At 45.2% G+C, this 26,315-nt stretch overlaps 1 protein-coding gene across 6 annotated transcripts in view; it reads left to right on the forward strand.

The window, feature by feature from the left end:
* DLG5 (discs large MAGUK scaffold protein 5) overlaps positions 1–26,315 on the forward strand; it is a 153,611-nt gene that overhangs the window by 84,466 nt on the left and 42,830 nt on the right. For all 6 annotated transcript variants that reach the window (XM_060205776.1, XM_007539395.3, XM_060205932.1 and 3 more), the window contains 3 exons: positions 17,229–17,488; positions 19,836–20,148; positions 25,120–25,304. In XM_060205776.1, the coding sequence (XP_060061759.1) occupies positions 17,229–17,488; positions 19,836–20,148; positions 25,120–25,304 (758 nt within the window). The remainder of the gene's footprint in view (positions 1–17,228; positions 17,489–19,835; positions 20,149–25,119; positions 25,305–26,315) is intronic.

The raw sequence follows: 26,315 nt of genomic DNA on the forward strand, positions 1-26,315 counted from the left end.
GACTTCCAGGCATCCTTCCCTCATCTCCTCTTTTCATTATTTGTGGATCCTCATACCCAGGCCTTTTCTGTGGACAGAGTAGGACATATTGGAGTATATGCATACATAGACATAGCTCTCTTTTTGTGTGTCTCCCCCCCCTTATGTATCTGCATCTGTATCTATATCTGTGTCTGTTACCATATCTTTATCTTCACCTGTAGATGCACATACATTATATATTGATGATCATGAGTTTATAGTGACACTTCCAACCCCAGTACCTCAGAGTTCTGATTTTCTTTTTCCAGTTTCTACTCCAGTGAGTGACTTAATTCTTGTTATTCTTAACCTACTCACTTTCTTGGGCAGACTTCCAGGTACCCTTCCCTCATCTCCTCTTTTCAATATTTATGGATCCTCATAATGTATTTCTACCATTTTTTTTTTAATTGAAAAATTGAGAAACATTTTGTATCATAAGAAAAGAATCAGACCATGTGGGTGTTAAAAAAAAGAACAGGTTAAGTGCACATGGCGTGAAGTGCAAGGATGATGGGCGTAAGGATCCCAGATCAAGCCCCCAGCTCCCCAGCTGCAGTGAGGGGGGAGGGGTCACTTCACAGTCAATGAAGCAGGTCTACAGGTGTCTGTCTTTTTCTCTCCCCCTCTCTGTCTTCCCCTCCTCTCTCGATTTCTCTCTGTCCTACCCAACAATAATAACAACAGCAATAACAACAACGGCAACATAATGGAAAAAGTGGTCTCAGTAACAGTGGATTCATGGTGCAGGTACTGAGCCCCAGCAGTAACCCTGGAGGCAAACAAACAAACAAACAAACAAACACCCCTCCACTTCAACTAACATTATTGTCGGTCTGAATCTGAGATTTAGCTAAGTGACATTCATACCTTTTGTATTGTGGATATCACTTTATTTTTTATTTGTTTATTTTTATAAGTTTATTTATTCATTTATTTTCCCCTTTTGTTGCCCTTGTTGTTTTATTGTTGTAGTTATTATTGTTATTATTGTGTAGTTATTGATGTCGTTGTTGTTGGATAGGACAGAGAGAAATGGGGGGGAAGACAGAGGGGGAGATAAAGATAGACACCCGCAGACCTGCTTCACCACTTGTGAAGTGACTCCCCTGCAGGTGAGGAGCAGGGGGCTCGAACTGGGATCCTTACTCCAGTCCTTGCGCTTTGTGCCACCTGCGCTTAGCGCTTAACCCGCTTAGCGCTTAACCAGCCTGTGAACCAGCCTCACATCTGAAAGCCCTGTGCACTACCAGCAGAGCTCCTCTCTAGTTTCACTGAGGACATCTAAAAAATCAAAATGTAGGGAGTCGGGCGGTAGCGCAGTGGGTTAAGCACAGGTGGCGCAAAGCATGTGGACTGGCACAAGGATCCTGGTTCGAGCCCTTGGCTCCCCACCTGCAGAGGGTCACTGCACAAACAGTGAAGCAGGTCTGCAGGTGTCTGTCTTTCTCTTCTCTTCTCTTGTCTTCCCCATCTCTCTCCATTTCTGTCTGTCCTATCCAACAATGACGACATCAATAACAACAACAATAATAACTACAACAATAAAAAAACAAGAGCAACAAAAAAGGGAATAAATAAATAAATATTAAAAAAATCTTTAAAAAAAATCAAAATGTAGTGTTCTTTGGTCAGTCTTACCCCCACAGAAATGACCGTGATGAATGTGCTACTTGTGAAAAGTTTGTTTTTAAAATTATATATTTTTACTTTATTTTAATTTTTTAAAGAATATATTTTTAATTTTTTAATATTTATTTTTTTCCCTTTTATTGCCCTTGTTTTATTGTTGTAGTTATTATTATTGTTGTTATTGATGTCATTTGTTGTTGGATAGGACAGAGAGAAATGGAGAGAGGAGGGGAAGACAGAGAGGGAGAAAGACAGACACCTGCAGACCTGCTTCACTGCCTGTGAAGCGACCCCCCTGCAGGTGGGCAGCCGGGGGCTCGAACCGGGATCCTTATGCCGGTCTTTGTACTTTGAGCCACGCGTGCTTAACCTGCTGCGCTACTGCCCAACTCTCCTTTATTTTATTTTTTAAAACATTTTTTAAAATTTATTATTGGATAGAGACAGAGAGAAATTGAGAGGGAAGGAGGAGATACAGACGGAGAGAGACAGAGAGATACCTGCAGCCCTGCTTCACCACTGTGAAGCTAGCCTCCTGCATGTGGGGACCAGGGGCCTTGAACCTGGGTCTTTGTGCATTGTAATGTGAGCACTAACCAGGGCACCACTGCCTGGCCCCTATTTTATTTTGTTTTAATGACATATACAGAAAGAAGTCAGAGCACTGCTCAGCTCTGGCTTATGGTCATGCTGGGGATTAAACCTAGGGCCTCTGAGCTTCAGGCATGAAAGTCTTTTGCATAACTATTATGCTGTCTCCCCAACCCTAGTTTGGAAATTGTTTATCTGCACATTAGGACTCTATGTCTCTTGATTTATTTCCCAAAGTAGGATCATACAAAACTTTCTGTTAATACTTTTTTCCTGAATACGTCATGTGTACCTTTTAATTTCAGTACATATTCTACTTCCTTTTTTTTTTTTTTTTTTCCCCAAGAAGTGGAAAAACAAATTTATTATCAAATACTTTTAGAATGCTAGGAATTTGGGAGTAATTTAGTTGGAATTTTTTTCTTTTTATATTAGGGGATTAATGGTTTATAGTAAACAGTAAATACAGTTTTGGTACATGTGTAAATTTTCTTCTTCTTTTTTTAATGTGTAAATTTTCTAAGTTTTCTGCAAAAGGACCTGAAAGCTGCCTCTTCCCCACCCCCATGCCCAGAGTGCTTTACTTTGGTATAATACACCAAACCCAGTCCAAGTTCTGCTTTGTGTTTCTCCTTCTGTTCTTTTATCTCAACTTCTGTCTATGAGTGTGATCATTCCATATTCATCCTTCTTTTTCTGGCTTATTTCATTTAACACAATTCTTTCAAGTTCCATCTGGATGAGGTGAAGGTGACTTCATTATTTTTTATTTTTTTAATGTTTATTTTATTTCTTTTTTTTACCTGGGGGATTAAAGGTTTACAGTCAACAGTAAAATATAGTAGTTTGTACATGTGTAACATTTCTCAGTTTTCCACATAACAATTCAGCCCCCTCAAGGTCCTCCACTGCTGTCATGTTTCAGGACCTGAATAGCCTCTCCCTCACCCCCCGAGTCCTTTACTTTGGTGCACTACACCAAACCCAGTCAAGTTGTGCTTTGTGTTTTCTTATTTTTCAACTTCTTATTATTAGTGATTTAATAATGATCAACAAGATTGTAGGGTAAGAGGGGTACAATTCAGACAGTCTCCACCACTAGAGTGCCACACCCCATCCCCTCCATTAGAAGTTTCCTTATTCATAATTTTTAAGTATTTATTTATTTATTCCCTTTTGTTGCCCTTGTTTTATTGTTGTAGTTATTATTGTTGTCGTTGTTGTTGGATAGGACAGAGAGAAATAGAGAGAGGAGGGGAAGACAGAGAGCGGGAGAGAAAGACAGACACCCGCAGACCTGCTTCACCACCTGTGAAGTGACTCCCCTGCAGGTGGGGAACTGGGGGCTCGAACTGGGATCCTTACTTCGGTCCTTATGCTTCACGCCACGTGCGCTTAACCTGCTGCGCTACTGTCTGACTCTCAGAAGTTTCCTTATTCTTTATCCCTCTGAGAGTATGGACCCATGATCATTATGGGATGCAGAAGGTGGAAGGTCTGGCTTCTGTAATTTCTTCCCCACTGAACACGGGTGTTGGCAGGTCAATCCATACTCCCAGCCTGTTTCTGTCTTTCCCTAGTGGGGCAGGGCTCTGTGTGGGTGTGTGTGGGGGGTAGTTCCAGGACTCATTGGTGAGGTTGTCCCAGAGAAGGCAGGTTGGCGTCATGGTAGTATTTGTCACTGGCCAGTTCTCTGCTTCCCACCCGTCCCATGTCAGTATAGGGTTTCCCTGCTGCTGTTCCAGCCCCTGAGGGGCAACAGCAATGGAAACTCACAGTTGTAAATTGGTGAGTTTTAGGTTATTTTCTCTTCCCTCAGCAGTCTTTTTGTTGATAAAACTCAGACCGGAGGTGGTGCCGCAGGTCACCTGTCAAACTGCCAGACTGGTACCAGCTGTTCCCAGTATCTATGGGCTTTTAGCCCCAGGAATCTCTCCTTAAGCCCCTCTCTGAACTTGGGCCATATGAGTTTGCACTCACCTGTGGCTTGGTGGGTTCCCAAAGTAACCCTAATCTTGTTTTGTTGTGTTCTCACAGGATTGATCCTCTTTGCTATTCCTGATTGATCAGGGAGAGCAAAGTGCAACGGCTGCTACTCCACTCCATAGCCCCGCTTCCCTTCATTATTCTTAATAGCTGAGTAGTATTCCACTGTGTATATATCCCGCAACTTGCTCAGCCACTTATCTGTCGTTGGACACCTGGTTTTGGCTATGACAAATTGTGCTGCTAAGAACATAGGTATACACAGATCTTTTTGGGTGGGTGTGTTTGGGTCCTTAGGCTATATCCCGAGGAGAGGAATTGCAGGGTCATAGGGTAGGTCCATGTCTAGCCTTCTGAGAGTTCTCCAGACTGCTCTCCACAGAGGCTGGACCAATAGACATTCCCATCAGCAGTGCAGGAGGGTTCCTTTGACCCCACACCCTCTCCAGCATTTGTTCCAATCCTTTCTCATGTGTGACACTCTCACAGGAGTGAAGTGGTGTCTCATCGTTGTCTTTATTTGCATTTCTCTGACCATCAGTGACTTGGAATATTTCTTCTTTCTCTCTCTTCTTTCTCTTTCTTTCTTTCTTTCTTTCTTTCTTTCTTTCTTTCTTTCTTTCTCTCTCTCTCTTTCTTTCTTCTTCCTCTTTTTCATTTATTGAGGGATTAATGGTCTACAGTTAACAGTAAAATATAGCAGTCGACACATGTATCATTTCTCAGTTTTCCACATAACACTCTAACTCCCACCTAGGTCCTTCTTCTAGGTCCACTATGTTCTAGGAACTGAACATCTGCCCCCACGCCCCCCCCACCCCCCACACCAGAGTCCTTTACTTTGGTGCAGTATACCAGACTTAGAGCATTTTTTCATGTTTGTTGGCCATTTGAATGTTTTCTTTGGTGACTATTCAATTCATATCCTTTCCCCATTTTTGGATGAGGTCTTTTTTGTTGTTGTTCTTGCTTAGTTTGGTGAACTCTTTACATATTTAGGCTATTAGCCTTTTATGTGATGTATGACATATAAAGATCTCCCATTCTGTAATGAGTCTCTTTGTTTGGGTGGTGATTTCTTTTGCTGTGCAGAAGCTTTTCAATTTGATGTAGTCCCATTGGTTTATTTATTTTTGGTTTATTTTTGTTTTAGCCTTCCTTGTGATCGGATTGACATCATTGAAAATGCCTGTAAAATTTAGATGAAAAAGTTCTTCCAATATTCTTCTTTTTCTGGTCTAACATTCCAAGTCTTTGATCCATTTTGAATTTACTTTTTTGTGTGGTGAAAAGTAGTGGTTCAGTTTCATTCTTCTGCATGCTTTAGACCAATTTTCCCAACACCATTTGTTAAAGAGACAGTCCTTTCCCCATTTAATAGTGGGCACCTTTGTCAAAGATTAGAGTTGTTTTTTTTTCTCCTTCCAGAGAAGCATTGGCTTATGGTGGTACAGGGAATTGAACCTGGAACTTTGGAGCATCAGGCATGAGAGTCTCTTTGCATAACCATTAGCTATCTTCCCCTGCTAAAGATTAGATGTCCATAGGTGTGGGGCCTTATTTCTGGGTTCTCAGTTCTACTCTGTTGGTCACTGTGTCTGTTTTTGTTCCAGTGCCAGGCAGTTTTATTTCCCTCTTTTTAAGCGCAGCAGAGTATTGAGTTACACAGAAGCACCATAATTGGTCTAACCAGTCCTTTATTGACTAACCCCTTTGGTTAATTTTAGCATTTTCCCATTGTAAGTTATTTATATTGAAGACATGTGCTTCTGCCAATATGTTCCTTTGCTAGCGTCTGCTGAAGTCTTGTATGGGTAGTGCAGGCTCTGTGAGGGACTCTAGGATGAATGTATTCGATGCATCGAAAGGCTGTTCTGTGAGCACACAGATCTAATTGAGGGGCCAGAGCAGGTAAAGCCGACTAATTCTTGGTAATGGTGAAGGCTCCTGGGTGGGGTTGCTTGAGGAATGAAACTTCAAGAAGATACCTGAGGGGACTGACCAAGTAAGTAAATAGATTAAGAATGATAGGAACCAGGTGTCTCAGTGCTATAAAAGGGATTTACAAGGTAACTGTAGACCAGGGCAGCTGGAGTCCAGCCTGGGGGCAGAAAGCCCTGGAGCAAGTGGGGAGACTTGCTCCGTGATCTCAGAGAAGTTGCTTCAGCGCCCCTCCACCCCCACCCCGTCCCCACCCCCAGCAGTTCCAGGACTGGGCTGGGTGACATTGTGGGGTGAGCTCTCAGGAAGAAGAGTGCTCAGCAGGAGACCATTCTTCCTGCGTGTGCACAGGACCTTCTAGAGCAAGTTGTGTAGGCTTTCAGGTGTTTAGAAGCAAAAACCACAAACAAATCAAATCAAAACAAAACCTCTTTAGAAGAAACCTGGTATTTGAAGCAGGTGAAATGGGGCTGCTGTGGTGAGTCAGTGCTGGAGGCTGGAGGCTGGAGGCTGGAGGCTGGAGGCTGGAGGCTGGAGGCTGGAGGCTGGAGGCTGGAGGCTGGAGGCTGGAGGCTGGAGGCTGGAGGCTGGAGGCTGGAGGCTGGAGGCTGGAGGCTGGAGGTTGCCGGCTGCCTTATAGGCAGGGACAGCCCCAATGGGAGGGGTTGGGAGGGGTTGTGCCACTTCAGACCCCGGGGCTGTGAGTGGAGAGAGCATCTCTTGCCTCACTTTGTCTCCACTCTTGCTTGCTGACATCTCTCCCCCACCCTAGTCTAAACTTGGCTCAGTTAAACTTTTGCCTGGGATTTGGTTTGTATTTCATTCTTCTTTGCGAGATTGATAGTTTCAGGTGCATTTGTGGCTTCCCCGTGCTGTAAGAGATGTAACAGTCCCGGTCAGAAAATGGTGGAGTGGGGCTTACTCAGCGTGGCTGGCTCGGCCTCGGCCAGTGCAGCATATGTGCGTGTGAAACATTGGTACCATGTGTGTGCATCCTCGATGCTGTCAGTAAGTGCAGGCTGTCATTGCCTTGTTGATTCTAGCCCCAGCAAGTCTGGGTCAAAGCTGGCATGCCTTTGTTGAGAAAGTGGAGCTGTCAGGGTCTTCATACTCTGCTGGTTGGATATAAAATAGTGATGCCATCTGGAAGAAAAGTGTGGTAGTTCCTCAGAAAGTTAAACAGGATTCCCCAAGGACCTAGCCGTCAATCCACGCACTGCTAGGTATTATCTGTATATCTCCGAAAGTTGAAAATGTGTATCTGCACAAACCTTGGAAGTGAATGTTTGCAGCAGCAGCATGCCTAACAGCCTAAAATTGAAATAGTCCAAATGTCCATCAGCTGATGACTGGATAAATGAAAATGTGGTGTCACCGTAATGGAATAAATACTATGTAGCATAGAAAGGAATAAAGTACTGATAGGACTAAAATGATGACAAGTCTAATGATGGATAAGCTATAAATGAAAGAAGTTAGTCCACAAAAGACCCACAGGGGTTGGACCAATTTATATTTCCACCATTGTGGGGTGGGGAAGATAGGATAGTGGTTATGCAAAAGACTTTCTTGCCTGAGGCTCCAAGGTCTCCGGTTCAACCCGTAACCACCATAAACCAGAGTTGAATAATACCCTAGTTTGTGTTCTCTCTCTCTCTCATATAAATAAATAATAACAAATGACCAAAAATATTTTATTCCACTTGTGTGCAATGTCCAGAATAGAGGATTTTCCCTTCCTCCCTTTTCATTGCTACCAGGGTTGTGGCTGGGGCTCAGTGCTGGTACTACCAAGCCACCACTCTTAGTGGCCATTTCCCCCTCCTTCTTTCTATTTTACTTTATAGGACAGAGAGAAATTGAGAGGTGGGGTGATGATTGAGAGGAAGATAGAAAAGGAGACACCTGCAGACCTGCTTCACTGCATGTGAAGATTCCCCCCTGCAGGTGGGGAGCAGGGATTTGAACCTATGTCTTTGCGTATGGCAATGTGTGCGCTCAACCAGGTGTGCCATGGCCTGGTTCCCAGAATAGAGAAAGTCTGGGGAGATGTAAAGTAGGTGAGTGCATGATTGAGCCTGGCAGGATGGGGGAGGGAGAGTGAGTGTTGTTTCTTTTTGGCGTGAAGAAAATGCTATGGAATTAGACAGTGGTTGTATTGTGCCATTTTGTGAATAAACCAAAATCTGTTGTACTGTCCACTTTATTTGGTGTTACCTCAGCTTTGCTGGACCTTCTCACCTATGTTGATTTCAGCACTCCTGGCAGACTCTTCTTTCATTCCTTTCTTTTCCCACAGTGAGGGTGAGAGCTAGAAGGACAGGCATCACACCACTTCTCCACTGCTTGTGAAACTTCCCCTCCGCATGGCGCTCGCCTATGGTGACTGGAGACTCAGACCCACGCCCTAGCGCATGATTATGCTTGAGGTCTCCTAGGTGAACTATCTCCTGGCCCCCTGAACTGTATTTTCAAATGCGAATTACATCTGTAAAGATTGTTGTTATCACCCTATCATTTAAGAAATCTGCCTCATGTGGCATGAGATTGCGTTGTCTTCAGCCCTCTTGTTTGTCCTTAGATATTTGGGCTGAGTAGTCCCCTCCCCTACCCCTTTCCTTGTACTCCCTGAGGATGGCATGAAGGCCTTTTCTTCCCTACTCCCCCATCCCGTTGCTTATTCCTCTGCCTTTTTCTGTAGCTAGTCTGGATGGGAGTGGGGTAATTGTCATTGAGTGTCCCTGTTCTGATCAGCTAGGCCTCTGCTGCTTAACAGCTCCTACCTTGGGCCTCCTCTCCGGGCACCTGACTGTTTCAGGGGTGTGTGTGTGTGGGGGGGGGTGGGGGTAGTTCGGAGTTGCCAGGGTCTTTACGTGGTCTGCAGTCAGTGCCATACTGTGGAAAGCACAGGTCTTGGGTGGGCCAGAGGCAGAGAAAGCAGGAACAGGGAGGGACATGGGTTTCTTGCCCACCAGACCAGAGGGCAAAGGTTGACCTTACTGGACAAGGCAGGTTTTGTTGCCTGGTTCCTCCCACGCCTTGTTAACTTGAAGAGGTCCTTGCGGGGCAAAGTGTACTGTTTGATTTGCTTGTTTGCTTGAGGGATTTGTGGGGCTCCCTGGTCCTCTGCATGATTTATCTCCCAGGAAATGAGACCTTCCTGATTGGGAGGGGTACAGGGGGTAGGGTGGGGCACTAGGTCCTTGTCTCTGTCTAAGAAGAAAGCAGCAGATAGGTAGACTGTTCTCTGTGTTTGTGGTGGGTCACAACCTTGCAGTTTGATTTCCGGGTTACCTGAGTTACAGTACAATGTCTGGGATCTTCGGGATTGTATTAAAAATGCCCAAGATCTTGGACAAAGAACACCAAACTTTATTGGGAGTGGAGGGAGTATTTTTTGTATCTTTTTTTCCTTTACTACAATATTCTTTGGTTAAGAAAGAAAAAAGCGGTTTGGGGAAATTGCTCGGCCTGTTAGAGCACCAACTTTTATGGCCAAGGCTCAGAGGTTGCTGGTTCAGTTCTCAGTGCTGTGATATAACGGAGTTAAGCTGCGTTCTGGACCTCTAGCTTGTTCCTTTTTCCTTTCCACTCCCTAATAATAAATTATTATTATTGTTATTATTATTTTTTTACCAGAAGTACCTACCTTTGGAATAAATCTTAAACAAAAAAAAGGAAAAAAAAAATCAAGGCACATTGAAGTACTCACCCTCTTCAGCTGCATAGTCAGTCTGTAGAGATGGCTGACCTTTTGGAAACACCCAGGGTAATATCCTTTAAATATCCTTTATTTCATTCCAAGCATATTTCCCCCTTTTCTTTGTATTTACAGTATACCACAGGTCGTCTTGTACTTTCTGTGCACTTAGTTGTCAATAATATATTACCCCATGTTCTCAGTGATGAGGAAGTTGGTTGTTCCCATTGTTTCCTATTATAAGCAAGTTCTTTTTCTTTTCCTTTCTTTTTTTAAGGCACATTTATAGATGTTCTTAGGCTCCTTTGTGCTTAATTTCTCAAGTTTTACTCGTAGAGGTAAAACTGGGTACAAAAACAATGCTTTCTTTTCCTCCTTTAGATTTTATTTTTTTTTAAATAGGTCCTGTCAATTTATTTGGGAAACTTATATAGCCTCAAGAGATTTCTCTCCCCATTCCCTATCTAAGTACATTATACAACTTTTCTCCTCTGATGATTTTTGAAAATCAGCGTCTTTTCCCAGATATCTTCAAACATGTCCTTTCATAGACTTAAGAGTAGGAAGGAAGGGAGGGAAAAAAAAAAAAAAGAAGAAGAGAAGGTTCCTTAGTTTGTACCTTGCTGACAATGAGTGTTTCTGAGCAGTGTGGAGTAAGAAGGGCTTTATTTTATTTTATTTTTTCAGATTCATTTATTACATATGTGGGAGAGTTTCGCATGAGGTAGGAATAGAGGAGTCAGAGCACCACTCTGGTACATGTGACACCAGGAAGCGAACCAGGAACCTCATGTCTGTAAGGCCAGTATTCAACCAGTTAGTCAAGCCCTTTTCCCAGATGCTGGTCTCTGACCATGTTGCTGTATGGATGGTACTAGACCCTGGCCTTTTGCTTCCCCTGGGCCACTTCCTGAGGTGGGGCATTTGCTACCTTTCTGATTTTAAAATTCTGGGCCAAATATAAGTTTTCTCTCTCACTTGGGCATCTGTTAGCCTTAGCTTGGAAACTAAACATTTGACTCTGTGTGTGTGTGTGTGTGTGTGTGTGTGTGTGTGTACATGCACTCACAGCAGTCTGCACACATGTGAAATTATTGACTACAAACATAATTTTGTAATGTTGTAAAAAGGAAAAAAACTGAGTGGCAAAATCCAGGCAGGGACAAAATAAATAAATAAATAAGTAAACAAATAGGGAAGAAAAGAAAATCAACTATAATGGGTATGAGGGTAGGTTTTCAGTTCTCTGGCATTAAACTGTGGCATCATTCTCTCAAATTTCTCGAGAGCCTACTAATTACCAAGCTCAGGCATGATTCTGAGCCCTGCCTGTGGAACATAGTTGAAAAGTGTTTGGGGCCAAAACGACTCCGATTGGCTATCGGGTGCTGGCTTATAGGGAGGAGACTATTCTTCATGACTCTGAAGCTAGAATGAGAAGGAGAGATTAGCAGTCTCGGAAGATGGATTCAGCTCAGAGTCATTTAGTAAGCCCTTCTCTTTCTGGCTAGCAGAAACAGCACAGGCTGTCAGTCTGATTTTCAAGACCCTGGGACTCCAGATCCCAGATCCCACCATATTATAAGAATTGGACTGAACATCAGACAGGGTACCTGGGTCTTCTGTGGGGTTTACCCTGACCAATCCTGTCTCACTGGGAACTGGTGACCACTCAAGCCGTCCAGACTCATCTGTGCTCAGAATTGTCCCTCACTTGTCATGTGTGTCCCATCTGAGCATCTCAGAATAAGGACACTTAGTTTGCTGTTTCCCAGTGAAGATGATAAAGTCATGGTGTAGAGTCTGCTCATCTAAGGTCCAGATGAAGTCTGTGTCACTTCAAGGCTGCCTTTAGATTAGTTTGCTTCTTTTTTTTTTAAATTTTTTAAATGATTTTTATTTATAAAAAGGCAACATTGACAAAAACCATGGATAAGAGGTGTACAACTCCACACAATCCCCACCACCAGAACTCTGTATTCCCTCCCCTCCCCTGATAGCTTCTCTATTCTTTAACCCTCTGGGAGTATGGACCCAGGGTCATTGTGGTGGGTACAGAAATTGGAAGGTCTGGCTTCTGTAATTGCTTCCCCACTGAACATGGGTGTTGACAGGTCGATCCATACTCCCAGCCTGTCTTTCTCTTTCCCTAGTGGGGGGGAGTAGTGGTCAGGGGGAGGCTCTGGGGAAGCGGAGCTCCAGGACACATTGGTGGCGTCATCTGCCCAGGGAAGTCCATTTGGCATCACAGTAGCATCTGGAACCTGGTGGCTGAAAGAAGAGTTAACATATAAAGCCAAAAAAATTGTTGACTAATCATGATCCTAAAGGCTGGAATAGTGCAGATGAAAATTTGGGGGTATCCGTTTTATAGATAGTTAATAGGTTTATTTTAGTTATATTCCAAAGGGCCTATGGCTATACTAGTTTTTTTTTTTTTTTTTTTTTTTTTTTTAAAGGCAGCTATGGGGGAATATTTGGCTGATTTACCCATGGCTGCCACCTTGTGGGTGGCCAAGGAATGGCAGCAGTGCCTTTGTTCTGGAAGCCAATGGAATTCTCACTTGGCTTCCATGATGATTAGAGAGTAAAACATTTAGAATCATTCTTAATAGGAAGTCTTGAGATACTTCCCACAAATTAGGACAATCCAGTCTTTAAAAAAAAAAAAAAGAAGAAGAAGAAGCAGCTAGACCTTTTGCAGATAGGACATACTGACTGACCTGGCAATCAGGAGAGCTCTCCACTAGTCCAACCTGGGCAAACCCTTATGTCTTTGGGATACTTTTCAGGGGTAGACACTGCATGGGGGAAATGCATGTGTCCTCCAGCTTCCGCCCACTATGGTGCTTTTAACCTGGCCTGCACTTGGGGGCCCTTTCTCATTTGTCTCTTGATAGATTGAATAATGTCTTATCTCCAAAACAAACCATTCCCCAAAATATATTTCAGGTAGTTCAAATAAAGTATGATTGGTTCTTTTTTTTTTTTTTTTTTTTTAAAGGTAGTATATTTATGATCTCAAGATGGGAATTTATGGGAGTCGGGTGGTAGTGCAGCAGGTTAAGCGCACGTGGCACAAAGTGTTAAGGATCGGCCTAAGGATTCCGGTTTGAGCCCCCGGCTCCCCACCTACAGGGGAGTCCACTTCACAAGCGGTGAAGCAGGTCTGCAGGTGTCTAACTTTCTCTCCCCCTCTCTGTCTTCCCCTCCTGTCTCCATTTCTCTCTGTCCTATCCAACAACGATGACATCAATAACAACAAAAATAACTACAACAATAAAACAACAAGGGCAACAAAAGGGAATAAATAAATATTAAGATAGGAATTTATTTCTCCTCCTCTTCCTCCTCCTCCTTTTCCTCTATAAAAATTTTTGCTGGCACTCAGTGCCTGCACATGACTCCACCTTCCCTGGTTGCCTTATTATTATTATTATTATTGTTATTATTATTTTCTTTCTTTGATGGTAAAGACAGAGATAAATAAAGGGAGTGAGAGAGAGAGACACCTGAATGCAATTTGAAATCTGACAAGGTGTTAAGCAGTTATGTAAAGTTTTGTTACACTATTTATTATGCTTTGTGTGTGTGTGTGTGTGTGTTTGTGTGTGTGCATTTGAAAACTAATACACCACTCTTTCAAAAATATAAATTATGTAGTAGGGGGATCAGCTAATGGTTTTATGACTAATTCTCAATTGCAATACTGATCAGCAGTGAAACTTTTTTTTCTCTTCCAGGGTTATCACTGGGGCTCCATGCCTGTATGACTCCACTGTTCTTCATGGACCCTATTTTATATCCCTCCTTCCCTTCTTTCTCTCCTCCTTCAGTAGAGGGTGATAGAGAGAGAGAGAGGAAGAAGGAGGGAGAGAGGCCGTCACAGTGCTCCGCTGCTCCTCCAGCCCCCTGTGTGGTGGTCAGGGTCTCTAAGCCGGCTCTTCATATATGGTAGAGTGTGCACCCCACCAGGCGACCCGCCAGCCTGGCCCTAGCAGTGAGACATTTTCTTTTTCTTTTTTTTTTTCAATTTAAATTTTTAATTTAAGAAAGGATTAGTGAACAAAAGCATAAGGTAGGAGGGGTACAACTCCACACAATTCCCACCGCCCAATCCCCATAACCCACCCTCTCCCATGATAGCCTTCCCATTCTCTAGCCCTCTGGGAGCATGGACCCAGGGTCGTTGAGGGTTGCAGAAGGTAGAGGGTCTGGCTTCTGTAATTGCTTCCCCGCTGAACATGGGCGTTGACTGATCAGTCCATACTCCCAGTCTGCCTCTCTCTTTCCCTAGTAAGGTGTGTCTCTGGGGAAGCTGAGCTCCAGGACACATTGGTGGGGTCTTCAATCCAGGGAAGCCTAGCCAGCATCCTGGTGGCATCTGGAACCTGGTGATTGAAAAGAGAGTTAACATACAAAGCCAAACAATTTGTTGAGCAATCATGGATCCCAAGCTTGGAATAGTGGAGAGGAAGTGTTAGGGAGGTACTCACTGCAAACTCTAGTGTAATCCTGCTTTCAGGTATATATTTTGCAGTAGTTTATGGATACGTGTGCACATACGCTCTCTCTCACAGAAACTGGTGTATGTCTAGGTTATGGGACTTTGTTAGAAAGTGAACTACCTGAGATGAAATTAGAGTGTACTATAAAAGGAAAGGTCTCACCCGAGTAATGAAGCTGAAGGGTTGTCATTCCACACGTGAAGTCTCTGGATACACACTGAGGTGAAGCATGTTGAGATGGCAATCGTTGCTTTGGTTAGGTTGTGAGACATTTTCAAGATTTAACTGCTGGAAAAGCCCACGTAGCATTTTCAAAGATGAGCTTGCATTTTGTTGTTTGTGTCAGGTTTTTTTATTTTTATTTTATTTTATTTTATTTTTTTTTAAGGAAAGCATTTGGGGTGGGGGAGCAAATAAGGAGACTGACTTTTGTGATGGAGTTGACTTTTGTGATGCCCTCTCCAGTTGTTTGCTGTCCTGTGATCTAATGCTTCGGTCTTAGGAGAATTAACTCAACTTGTCTCTTTAATGTAATGCTGACTTTTAAATTAGTGTTGCTTTTGTTTTCCACATTAGTCATATTTATTGAGGGTTAATCTCTCCCCAAAAGGACTATTTAGTTGTCCCGGGTTCTGTTTTCTGGACTGCAAAGATCTCTAGATAACCCAGGGACCATAGTGATTGCTGAACTGTTGGATCTGGAACACAGAGCCAACCTTTCTAGTGCAGTCTGTCTTTTGAAGAACAAGGAACCTGAAATTCCCAGACAAAGAGTGACCCACTGAGGTGGATAGCAAAGCCAGTGGGCTCCTGACAGTTTCTTCGTAACTCATCTTGTTTTCATTCTCTTGCTCCAGCACCGGGAGTGCTCTTGAGGGTGAACTTCAGTACCTGTAATTCAGAACAGAAGGATTTCTGGCTTAAAACCCTCCCACAGCTTCCAGCTCACACAGGAGATAGTGTCTGCTGTGAGCCTTGGGGCCATACTCGCTTGTGCGTTGTCTCCCTTTGAACCTACTCCTCTTTGTTTTGCTGGGCTCCAGCCATGGCCCCGGCTCTTCTTTGTAAGTAGAACTGGCTGGTGGTTCTTGCCTCAGGGTCTTGTACTTGCTCTTCCCTCTGCCCCCTATGCTGTTCTTCATTTACTTCCAAGCTCACAAGTCACCTTTTTAGAGCGATTTCCCCAGGCCTCAGCCCCTCTGAGGAACTTCTGTTCTACTCAGCTGGTCAAAGCCTCTTATCTTATTTAATGTTTAGTGTTTTTGGCAGCCCATATTTTGCTTGATTTTATTTGTTCTGGTGGATGAAATGTCCACGCACGCTCCATAGTCTATAGAGTGTCTGCCTGGTATCACCAGCCACTAGAAGAGGGCTGGAGCAGACTGGGTGCTTGGGCTGTGGCCCTTCAGTGGTTTAGTAAGTAGGAGGATTCACACAACTCTTAATCATTTTCATGACTGATGTTTATTTTTCTTAATTTTGTATTTATAAAAAGGAAACATTGACAAAACCATAGGATAAGAGGGGTACCGCTTCACACAATTCCCACTACCAGACCTCCATATCCTATCCCCTCCCCTGATAGCTTTCCTATTCTTTAACCCTCTGGGAGTATGGACCCAAGGTCATTGTGGGATGCAGAAGGTTGAAGGTCTGGCTTCTGAAATTGCTTCCCTGCTGAACATGGGTGTTGACAGGTCGATCCATACTCCCAGCCTGCCTCTCTCTTTCCCTAGTGGGGAAGGGCTCTGGGGAAGCGGAGCTCCAAGGCACATTGGTGGGGTTGTCTGTCCAGGGAAGTCTGGTCGCATCCTGCTAGCGTCTGGAACCTGGTGGTTGAAAAGAGAGTTAACATACAAAGCCAAACAAATTGTTGACCAATCATGGACCTAAAGGCGGGAATAGTGAGGATGAAGAGTTGGGGAGTCCTCCATTTTGTAGATAGCTAGTAGGCATATTTTAGTATGGCTGACGTTTATTATGGTGAAAGCACACAAAGCAAAGGAAAGAGACACATGGAATAAAGTCCAGAGGAAACCAGGTGCAAGTTTCCAGGAATATCACCCCCCCCCCCCGCCCAGATTGGAGTCAGAGGATACAGTCCCCCTAGCAGTGAATCTGAACACACATGAGGTGCTGTCTGTATGAAACAGTCTGTACCCAGGGTTTTAACGGGGCTGGCACCCTCTGTCTAATCTGTACAGAAATTTTAGGTTCCCAGTAGAAAGTGGGTGTTCAGCCTAAGCTTCACTGTCCTATCTAGACAGGAAGCCATCTTATCACAGGGCAGGGAGGTAGTTTATAGGCAGTTTTTAATCACCATTCAAGTTACTAGACACCAGCTGAAGGTAAAACTTGTCAGTAGGCTTGTCTCAGGATGGAAGCCTCAGGTCTGTCATGGTGACTGTTATGAACACCATGTAATAAAAAAAAATATTGATTTATTTTGGATAGAGACAGTGAAATTGAGAGGGGTGGGGAGATAGAGAGGAAGAGAAAGACACCCACAGCACTTTTTTAAATCACTTGTAATGCTTCCCCTCTGCAGGTGGGGACTAGGGGCTTGAACCTGGGTCCTTCCTTGTACACTGTAGTGTGTACACTCAATCGACTGTGCCACCGCCTGGCCATCAGATAATGAATATTAGTGAACAGATGAATCTGAATGCACCAACTCAGTATGACGGCAGGACCTGTGGAATGACACACCAATAATCCCAAAGCCGTGAGGACCAGATCTTCTCTCCCTCATCCCATAATCCTTTGCTCTCTTCAGATAGCAAGTGAGGTTCTGCCTGCCATCCCTTGTGTTCTTAGCTCTGTGGTAAATGTGATGCTTCCTCCTTCAGGTGTTGAAGCACAACGGGTCATCAGAGATTCTCAATAAGCTGTATGACACGGCTATGGACAAGCTGGAGGTGGTTAAAAAGGATTACGATGCCCTTCGGAAGAGGTACAGTGAGAAAGTTGCCATCCACAACTCGGACCTGAGCCGCCTGGAGCAGCTGGAGGAGGAGAACCAGCGTCTGCTGAAGCAGACAGAGATGCTGACCCAGCAGAGGGACACAGCCATCCAGCTGCAGCACCAGTGTGCCCTCTCCTTGCGGAGGTAAGGGCAGGCCCTCTGGAGCTCTCCAGAGAACACCAGGACGGCCAAGTGGGTCTCTGCTCAAACCACCCTCCTTCTTGAGCTTATGGTTATCTGCAGGGCCCCAGCCTTTTCTAGACAGTGAAGTAGCACAAATTGTGCTTTTTTCAAATACCTCTTAGTGTCAGGAAACTTTTTTTTGTGTGGGGGAAGGACATTCAGTATGTCTTGGGCATTGTGTTCTTGTCTTCCATCTAAAGAGCTCTAGTAGGGTATTTATTTTAATTGATCATTATTATTTACCAGAGCACTGCTCAGCTGTGGTTTATGGTGGTACAGGGGATTGAACCTGGGGCCTCAGAGCCTCAGGCATGAGTGTCTGTATAACCATTATGCTATCTCTCTTGCACAAGTAGTATATTTTAATATATAGTATAAAGACAGAGAGAAATGAGAGGGAAAGGGGAGATAGTGGGGCAAAGAGAGAGACACCTGTGGCATTGCTTCACTACTAGTGAAGTCGCCCCCCCCCCCCATAGGTAGGGGCTAGGAGCTAGAACCCAGGTCCTTGTGCACTGTAATATGTGCACTTTACCAGCTGTGTCACTGCCTGGCTCCTGTATATTTTATTTACTGAGTAGAAACTGAAAGAAATCAGAAGCCCAGAGGGAAGGGGACAGTAGAGAGATACCTGTAGCACTTCTTCACCACTCGCAAAGCTTCCCCCTGCGGGCGGGCACTGAGGTCTCTGTGCGTTACAGCATGTGTGGTCTATCAGGTGAGTCACTGCCCTACCCTACCCGTAGTAGTGTATTTCTTGTTTAAGGTTTATTTATTTATTTATTTATTTATTTATTTATTTATTTATTTATGTGTGAGAGAGGGAGAGGGAGAGGCACATAGGATGCTGGAGGTTGAACTCAGGATGTTATGCTTGAGAGTTTAAGGCTTTGCCCACTGTTCTGCCTCCTGTAAACCAGAGTACTGCTCAGGTCTGCTAATGGTGGTGCTGGGGATTGAACCTGGGAACTCAGAACCTGAGGCATAAACGTCTTTTGCATTATGCTTTCTCCCTCCTCCCTCTAATGTAATCTTTTTTTTTAAATTTATTATTGGATAGAGACAGAAAGAAATTGGAAGGAGAGGAAGAAATAGAGAGGTAGAAAGAGAAAGAGAGATCTGAAACTCTACTACTCGTGAAGCTTTCCTCCACATGTGGGGACATGGGGCTTGAACTCGGTCCCTTGCATACTGTAGTTAGTGTGCACACTTAATCAGGTGCACCACTATCTGGCCCCTCTAGTGTATTCTGACTATCCTGTTTCTTAGATTTTCCTGCAAGTCTTTTCTGTCTGTCACTCACTCACCTATAACTTGTAAAGCTCATTGTCTGAGTTTTGTTTTTTTTTAATATCTTTTATTTAGGTATGTAGTTTGTAGAGTGATCAGTGTTTCACAATGCAGATACCTACAGAACACCAGCTCTCTGTAGGTCCATTAGTTCGATATATAAATTCTTCTCTGAATATTAAATGGGTTTGGAATCGCGGTGCACTCTAGGGTCAGTACTGTGCACTCACCCCTTTAAGAAGGGCTGCAGAGTAGTGTTTCCCCAACATAAGTCCTCAGAGACACACAGTTGCTTAGTAGAGCTCTGTGCAGGATTTGCATTCCAAGGAACACACATTCAGAAATGTTGCTCGGAGCTTTAGGCTGTGGTCTGCAGGGTTGCCTATGTGGGTGGTGCCTCGGTCTAAAAGGGCCAAACAATGCTTTCCTGCTAACCTTGTGACTTTGGGACAGTTGCCAACATCTAAGGTCTCATCTTTTTATCTTTGTTTTTGTTCTCTGAGCCCCATGCCAGCATGATTCCACTGCTCCCAAAGGACTTTTTCTTCCTTCCTTTTTCAACTTCAGGGAGAGAGACAGAAAGAGAGACATCATAGCACCGCTCCTCTGTGCACGAAGCTTCCCCTGATGTTGATCCATGTGGCACCTGGGGATTCTGACCCAGACCCTTGCACAGAATAAAAATTTGTGCTCTGCCAGGCGAGCTATCTCTCAGCTCTCCTCTGAATTCTTAAATGTTTAGTTCTACTCTTCTGTGCTACAATTCCAGGATTTTTTTTTTTTTTTTTTTTTTTTTTTTTTTTTTAGTGGAGCAGAGGGCATGAAGTCCTCCATTCAAGTTCTGGTATTTGTAAAAGGCAGAAAAATTCCAGATCCAGGGGCACTGGCACTCTGTGACTTTTCTCTCTTGGGGGTATGGAGAATGACCTAACTCGAAACTTCATGCTTGACCGTCCAGCACATGGAGCTGATCAGGCAGGTCCCCACCCCCCACGTCCTGGCTGCCTTTCTCCCTCAGGTTTGAGGCAATTCACCACGAGCTGAACAAGGCCACTGCTCAGAACAAGGACCTGCAGTGGGAGATGGAGCTGCTGCAGTCGGAGCTGACGGAGCTGAGGACCACGCAGGCGAAAACCGCCAAGGAGTCGGAGAAGTACAAGGAGGAGCGGGACGCTGTGTACAGCGAGTACAAGCTCATCATGAGTGAACGCGACCAGGTCATCTCTGAGCTGGACAAGCTGCAGACCGAGGTGGAGCTGGCCGAGTCCAAGCTCAAGAGTAGCACGTCTGAGAAGCAGGCGGCCAGTGAGGAGATGGAGGCGCTGCGACAGGTTGGCCTGCGTGCTGGCCGGGTTCTGGGTTAGCAGGCCCTGCGTGCCGCGTGTGAGCTCAGCTGGGTTTCAGGGGAGGCAAGGGGAGGGATGGTCACGGGTATCTGGAAGGAGTCAGGCGCCAGGCATAGACACTCTCACACCCTAACCTGTAGTTAAGGTGATTGTAGATCAGGCCTGTGCTAAAAGCCAGCAAGAGCTCAAGGACTTGCTCATTGAGAACCAGGTTCTAAAGCCAAGTTTTTTGTTTTAAATTTTATCTATTTATTTATTTTAAGATTTTATTTATTTACCAGAACACTACTCACCTCTGGCTTATGGGGGTGCAGGGGATTGAACCTGGGATTTTGGAGCCTCAGGCGTGAGATTCTCTTGGCATAACCATTATGCTGTCTACCCCTGCCCAGGCCAAGTTCCTAAAGACATAGATACCTTAGACCTTGTGAGTCTAAAGGAATGTTCTCTTTCCCTTAAGCTACTTGCTGTTTTAAAGGATAGTCTTGAATCCTGTTGAGGTCTGCTACCAGGCTGAGCCCAAGATCTTTCCCTAGGTCATCATGACTCCAGGATCAAGGGCCTGGGCTTTAGTACTTTATGCTTATGAAGTATCATGGGAGGGCGGAGGGTAGATAGCATAGTGGTTATGCGAAGACACTCTTATACCTGAGGCTCCAAAGTCCCAGTTTCAATCCCCCGTACCACCATCCACCAGAGCTGAGCAGTGCTCTGGTTAAAAAAATAAAAGTGTGGAGTAGCATGGTAATAGGACCACACAGTCTGACTTCTGAAAGATCAATGTGGATTCACTGATCCTTCCTATCTTGCCGCCTTGGACTTGTTACTGAGCTCCTTATGTCTCAGTGTGTCCTGCTGGGGCTGGGACCAGCCTGTGGACTTCCCATATTTGAGGGTCCCTTTTGTGACTCTATTTAAAGTTGAAATTGATTATAGCATACCTCTTTCTTACTGAAATAATTCTCTGCTCATGCCTCTTAATTCTAAGTTTGTTTTTTTGGTGGCAGGTCAGCTAGAATTCAGGTTTTAAAATTCAGGTTTTAAAATCTATTTTACAGGTAGAAGATATTAAAGGTTGACTGAGGACAGTGCATTGCAGGTTGATGTAGCCTGAACCCTTCATACAAGGCAGACTGATGACAGGGGCAGGCAGACCTATGAGTCTGTCCATAGGCAGAAGCTCCCTTTTGCTTACACAGTGCTGGGGCTTGTGGGTAATGGAAGGGGCAATAGCTTGCAGAATGAAATCTCCTTGGTTCTGTGACCTCCTTCCACTCTGGGTCTCATCTGCACAACAGCAGTGATAATAGCATTCGCCTCACAGGGCTGATTATGACAGTTCAGTGTTTTAATCTGGGAAGTACATGTAGACTAGTACCTGCACAAAGCAGGAGTGACCTGAGTCTCTATCATTAGGCAACTGTCTCATCTCCATCTGAATCTTACTGTCCTGTGGGACACAGGGAGCCCTGTGGATTTGTCTTGGTAAACATAAATAGGCCAAATAATGACAATTTCACACAAAGAGAATGAGTCTTTTTCAGACTATTACAGTGAAGGTTATTGTGAAGAGGAATATTTGCTTTGGTGAACATCTGTTTAAATTGTTGTTATTTATTTCCTTTTTGTTGCCCTTGTTTTTATTGTTGTTGTAGTTATTATTGTTGTTGATGTCATCGTTGTTGGATAGGACAGAGAGAAATGGAGAGAGGAGAAGACAGAGGGGGAGAGAAAGATAGACACCTGCAGACCTGCTTCACCGCTTGTGAAGTGACGCCCCTGCAGGTGGGGAGCAGGGGGCTCGAACCAGGATCCTTACACCCGTCCTTGTGCTTTGAGCCACCATGCGCTTAACCCACTGCACTACCGCCCGACTCCCTTCCATGAAATTTTTAAGAACCTATGATGATGTGTTTTCCTTTTTTCTCTTTCTTTTTTAAACGAGAGCAGTTCTTTGCTCTGGCTTATGGTTATGGTTGTGGTGGTGATTGTGTGGTGTGCTGGGATCCCTGAGTCTCAAAGCATGAAAGTTTGTTTTATAAACTACTTTGCTATCTCCCTGATGAAGAAAAATTTCACATGCAAAGACAATGCATTAGAACTTGGTAATTGTTTTAGTAAAATCATTAACTTATTTTTCATTTCCTGGTACCTGAGCTCTTAATTTTAGGGAACATGTTGACATCAGTTAAGAAAAACAAGATGATGAAGTGGGAGCCTTTGAAAACGACTGAATCAGTCACTGAACTAAAAGTTAAGGGATGCCATGCACATATTGAGTGAGCCTGTGATTGGGTGGCTTCCTGCTTGTAACATTAGAGGTTAACTGAGTTCTCTGTAGGGTTGTGGAAAGCACAGAGACCTGTGAAAACCTCCCAGATTTCCTGGTGTTAGTGCTGGTAGGGTCACCTGGCTGCCAGCACTCATGCATGCCTTCCACCTGGAGCCTGGGCCTTCGCAGGGGACATTGGCTGACTGTCAAGTCTGCCTGTCAGCTGAGACAGGAATCTTTTCTAGGCTTTGTTCCAGTGGGTAGGCAGGAGAGAACCCCCACCCCCACTCTTACCGCTGTCCCAGAAGCTTTTAGAACCACACCCTTCAACTCTTTTGTCTACTTTGTCCAGCTTCACAGAGAAGACCACTCCCCACCTGGCTAGAGGGGGACAGGCTCTTTGTCTCTGAGGTGTGACCCAGAGGGTGTTATCGCTCCATAGGCTGGAGAGGTTCTCTGGGGATTGACCTTTCTCCAGGGGCCACCTCATGGGAGGGGGGAGGGTCATGTGATGACCTCCAGCCAGTCTAGCTCCCTAGCTTGAGTCATTCTGCTCAGCAAAGCGGGAATTTTCCTTCTGGTAAACTGGTACCCCCCCCCCCCCCCCCTTCATTCTTCTCCTTCTGTGTGGGCTGTGGCAAAGACAAGGCAGGAGGTTGCAGTGAGAGGACAGGGGACTATCACTGTCACAATCTTGGCTTGCTCAGGATGCCAGGCTGGCTGTACCCTCTCTCCAGCTTCCCACCACCCTGAGTGAGCATGATCATGTGTGATGCATACATCCCAAGGGCTGCCTTTAGGAGGTGAAGGAACCGTCTGGGCTGTGTTTTCTGCCACTGCAGTGCCGTGGGGGCACTGCTGCCTGTGACAAAGGTTCTGCACTCCTCCCACCACCAAGGCAGGCTCCCTTCATGAAGCCCTCATCCATTGGTCACATGTCCAGCAGTGTCCTTGCTTTACTCCTCCCCCGAGTGCCATTGCATCTTCAACTTTTAGTTCCACTTGAGGAGCTGAGCTCGGTGTTGGTGGACAGAGAGGTGACAGTATGTGAGGGAAGTGAGTGTTGTTAGAGGCGGAGACTCAGATCCAGGGCTTGTCTGCTCAGAGGGCGTAGCACTGTCTCTGGGACCTAGCTCTGTGGAATTAGAGCTCATAGGTCTTCCTCATTGACCTCAAGCCTGAGCCAGGTGTTTTGAGCCACGTCTTCCAGAGTCTGTGGCCCTAGGATTACCTGGGCAGGCAGAAGGAGATGTTGGGTCTTTTTCCTGCAGATTAAGATTTATTGTTTGGGGCAGGGGCAGGGGCAGCCCTGGAGCAGGGTCTGAAGACCTGAAGTGTGGGTTCAGCAGCCACCTCCTGGACCTTGAGCTTCCTCACCAGTGTGATCAGCTCCTGTTTCTCAGTGGAAACATTTCTGATCTTTCTGGATGTGCTCCGGCCCCTGATGTGTAGAGAGGGAGCTGTGGAGTGGTGCAGGTGTCCTTGGGAGTATTTGTCTTAATGTATTTTTAACAGACAGAGGTGGAGATTTCCAGCACAGAGCCATCAGTAACTTTTTCTCACGTCTTGTTTGTATTTCACATGTTCAGTGAACCTGTGAGCTACAGTAGGTGTCACTCTTGCAGTATACATGCTGTATTTTGTCATTTCCTCCCTGTTTTCTGGATTCACAAAGGGAGCTGTGGTAGTTAGTACCTCTGGGAGTTTGAATTGAATTACTATTATTATTATTGTTTTGCCAGAGCACTGCTCAGCTCTGGTTTATGGTGGTGTGGGGGATTGAACCTGGGACTTTGGAGCCTCAGGCACAATAGTCTCTTTGCATAGCCATTATAGTATCTCTCTTTCACTCTGAATTATTTTTTTATTGTCATCACTGGATCTTCACCACTCTGAGTTGACTTTTTCAGATATATATAGAGAGAGACAGAGGGAAAGAAATGTACCACAGCATTGAGGCTTCTTCCAGGGTGGCATGGGCTGGGCTTGAACTTGGGTTGTATGCATGACAAAGTAGCAGCACTATCCTAGTGAGCTATCTTCTTACCCCTGATTTGAAATTTTAGTGGCACATATAATGCTTTGGAGAAATGTTAAAATACAAATGCTCCAGGTTCTAGTTTCTTAAACAGACCAAGAGATGCAAGACTTGACCAGCAAAAATATTGGTGTTTTGAGTATGAGCTCCAGAGTTGCGGGCACAGAAGGGTGGGAGATGGTCTCAACCTGTGTCTGTGCCCATCAGTGTAGTTGGGCTTCATCGTTGTAATTTGTCAACACGGCTCTTCAGAGACGCAGAGTGGGCTCTCCCTGAGTGACACTCCAGCTGACTGGCATGGTGGAGCCTGGACCAAGCCTCCAAGGGAGGCTTTCCCCCTGAATGCTGAGGCTGTGGCCGAGGAGGGGCTGGGGTTCCTGTTTAGGCTCTGTGTGGGGCTCAAGAATTTGGTGGGCTTTAATCCAGTGACATTGGTGGGGGGGTTTGTAGCCCAGTGACATGTAGTTATTGGGGTTTAGGCCCAGGGGTGTGTACTAGGGACTCTGTGTCTGCACTCTGTGAATCCCAGCTCTGAGAGTATGCGCCCCCCACACCCCTACATATATACACTGGTCTGGGGGCTCCTCCAATTCAGAGGGCCCAGACCCAGTCACTTCCCTCTCTCTGCTTATCTCTCACCTCCCAGATCAAGGACACAGTGACAATGGACGCAGGCAGAGCCAACAAAGAGGCTGAAATCCTTCGAAAGCAGTGCAAAGCTCTATGCCAGGAGCTAAAGGAAGCCCTGCAGGAGGCTGATGTGGCCAAGTGCCGGCGGGACTGGGCCTTTCAGGAGCGGGACAAGATTGTGGCGGAACGGGACAGCATTCGGTATGGGATGCTCCCAGCAGGCACCTGTGATGTGTACTGGGTGTGTGGATGGGCCAGACTTATTTGTCCTGTGTTCACGGTAAGGTGGGAATGAGCTAGGTTTCTCTCTTCTCACTGCAGGTAAAGTCCCAGTCTCTTCTCATAGCGTTAGAATTTATCATTATGTCTCCACATCCCACTTTACTCTAGATATTCAGGTCTCCAGATGAGACCTTGATGATATGGCAGAAGTCAGCCCACCCTCTTCCAAACCTCTTTCACGCTGACTTCTGATGCAACCAGCATATTAGAAATACATTGTACCAACCAGTATTCATTGCATATGTGTATTTGCCAGGATCTAATTAGGTCTCTTAAGGAAAGAGATTTTTGGAGAGAAAACAAAGGCACATGTGATGATTTGGATAGACTGGGTGTGATGGGCACTGGGCATCTTTATTTGGGGGGGGGAAGGGGGTGATGCATAAGCAGTGATTTCTGGGCCAAAGTCAGAGCTATGAAGGGGCTGAGGGAGGGGGAACTTGTGAGGTGGTATCCCAAGAAAGCATGGCATTTGGACTAGAGTATGAAGCATGAGCAGGGTTTTTCCAGGTGGAGAGGGGACTTTTTTGTCTAAAGCATCACCAGGAGTAAGGCTGTGTGATGTGCTGAGGGCAGAGCATGTGAGAAGTCCTGGGAGGGGTCAAGGCAGGTGGGGTGGGAAAGGGGAGTACAGATGTAGACTTGATCCTTGACTGGGGCAGAGCCAGTGGAGGCTGTTGGGGTGGAGCGGTTAGGAAGGATCTGACCACTGAGAATTTCTGAAAGATCCCTTGTGGTCTTTTTAGAGGAGAGCTTGATATCTGCTGAGACTGCTTAAAGGGTGAGGGACAGCCAGGCACAGGGTAGTGAGTCCCTGCTAAGGACCTGTGGCTTGGTGCCCAGTGAAGGGGAAAGAATGGGACCACAGAGGCAAAGGGAGACTGGATGTTCCTTGTTTGCTTCTGCTCTCACCCCACTGGATAGGTTTCT

The sequence above is a fragment of the Erinaceus europaeus genome, chromosome 1 (assembly GCF_950295315.1).
Source record: "Erinaceus europaeus chromosome 1, mEriEur2.1, whole genome shotgun sequence".
NCBI lineage: Eukaryota > Metazoa > Chordata > Mammalia > Eulipotyphla > Erinaceidae > Erinaceus > Erinaceus europaeus.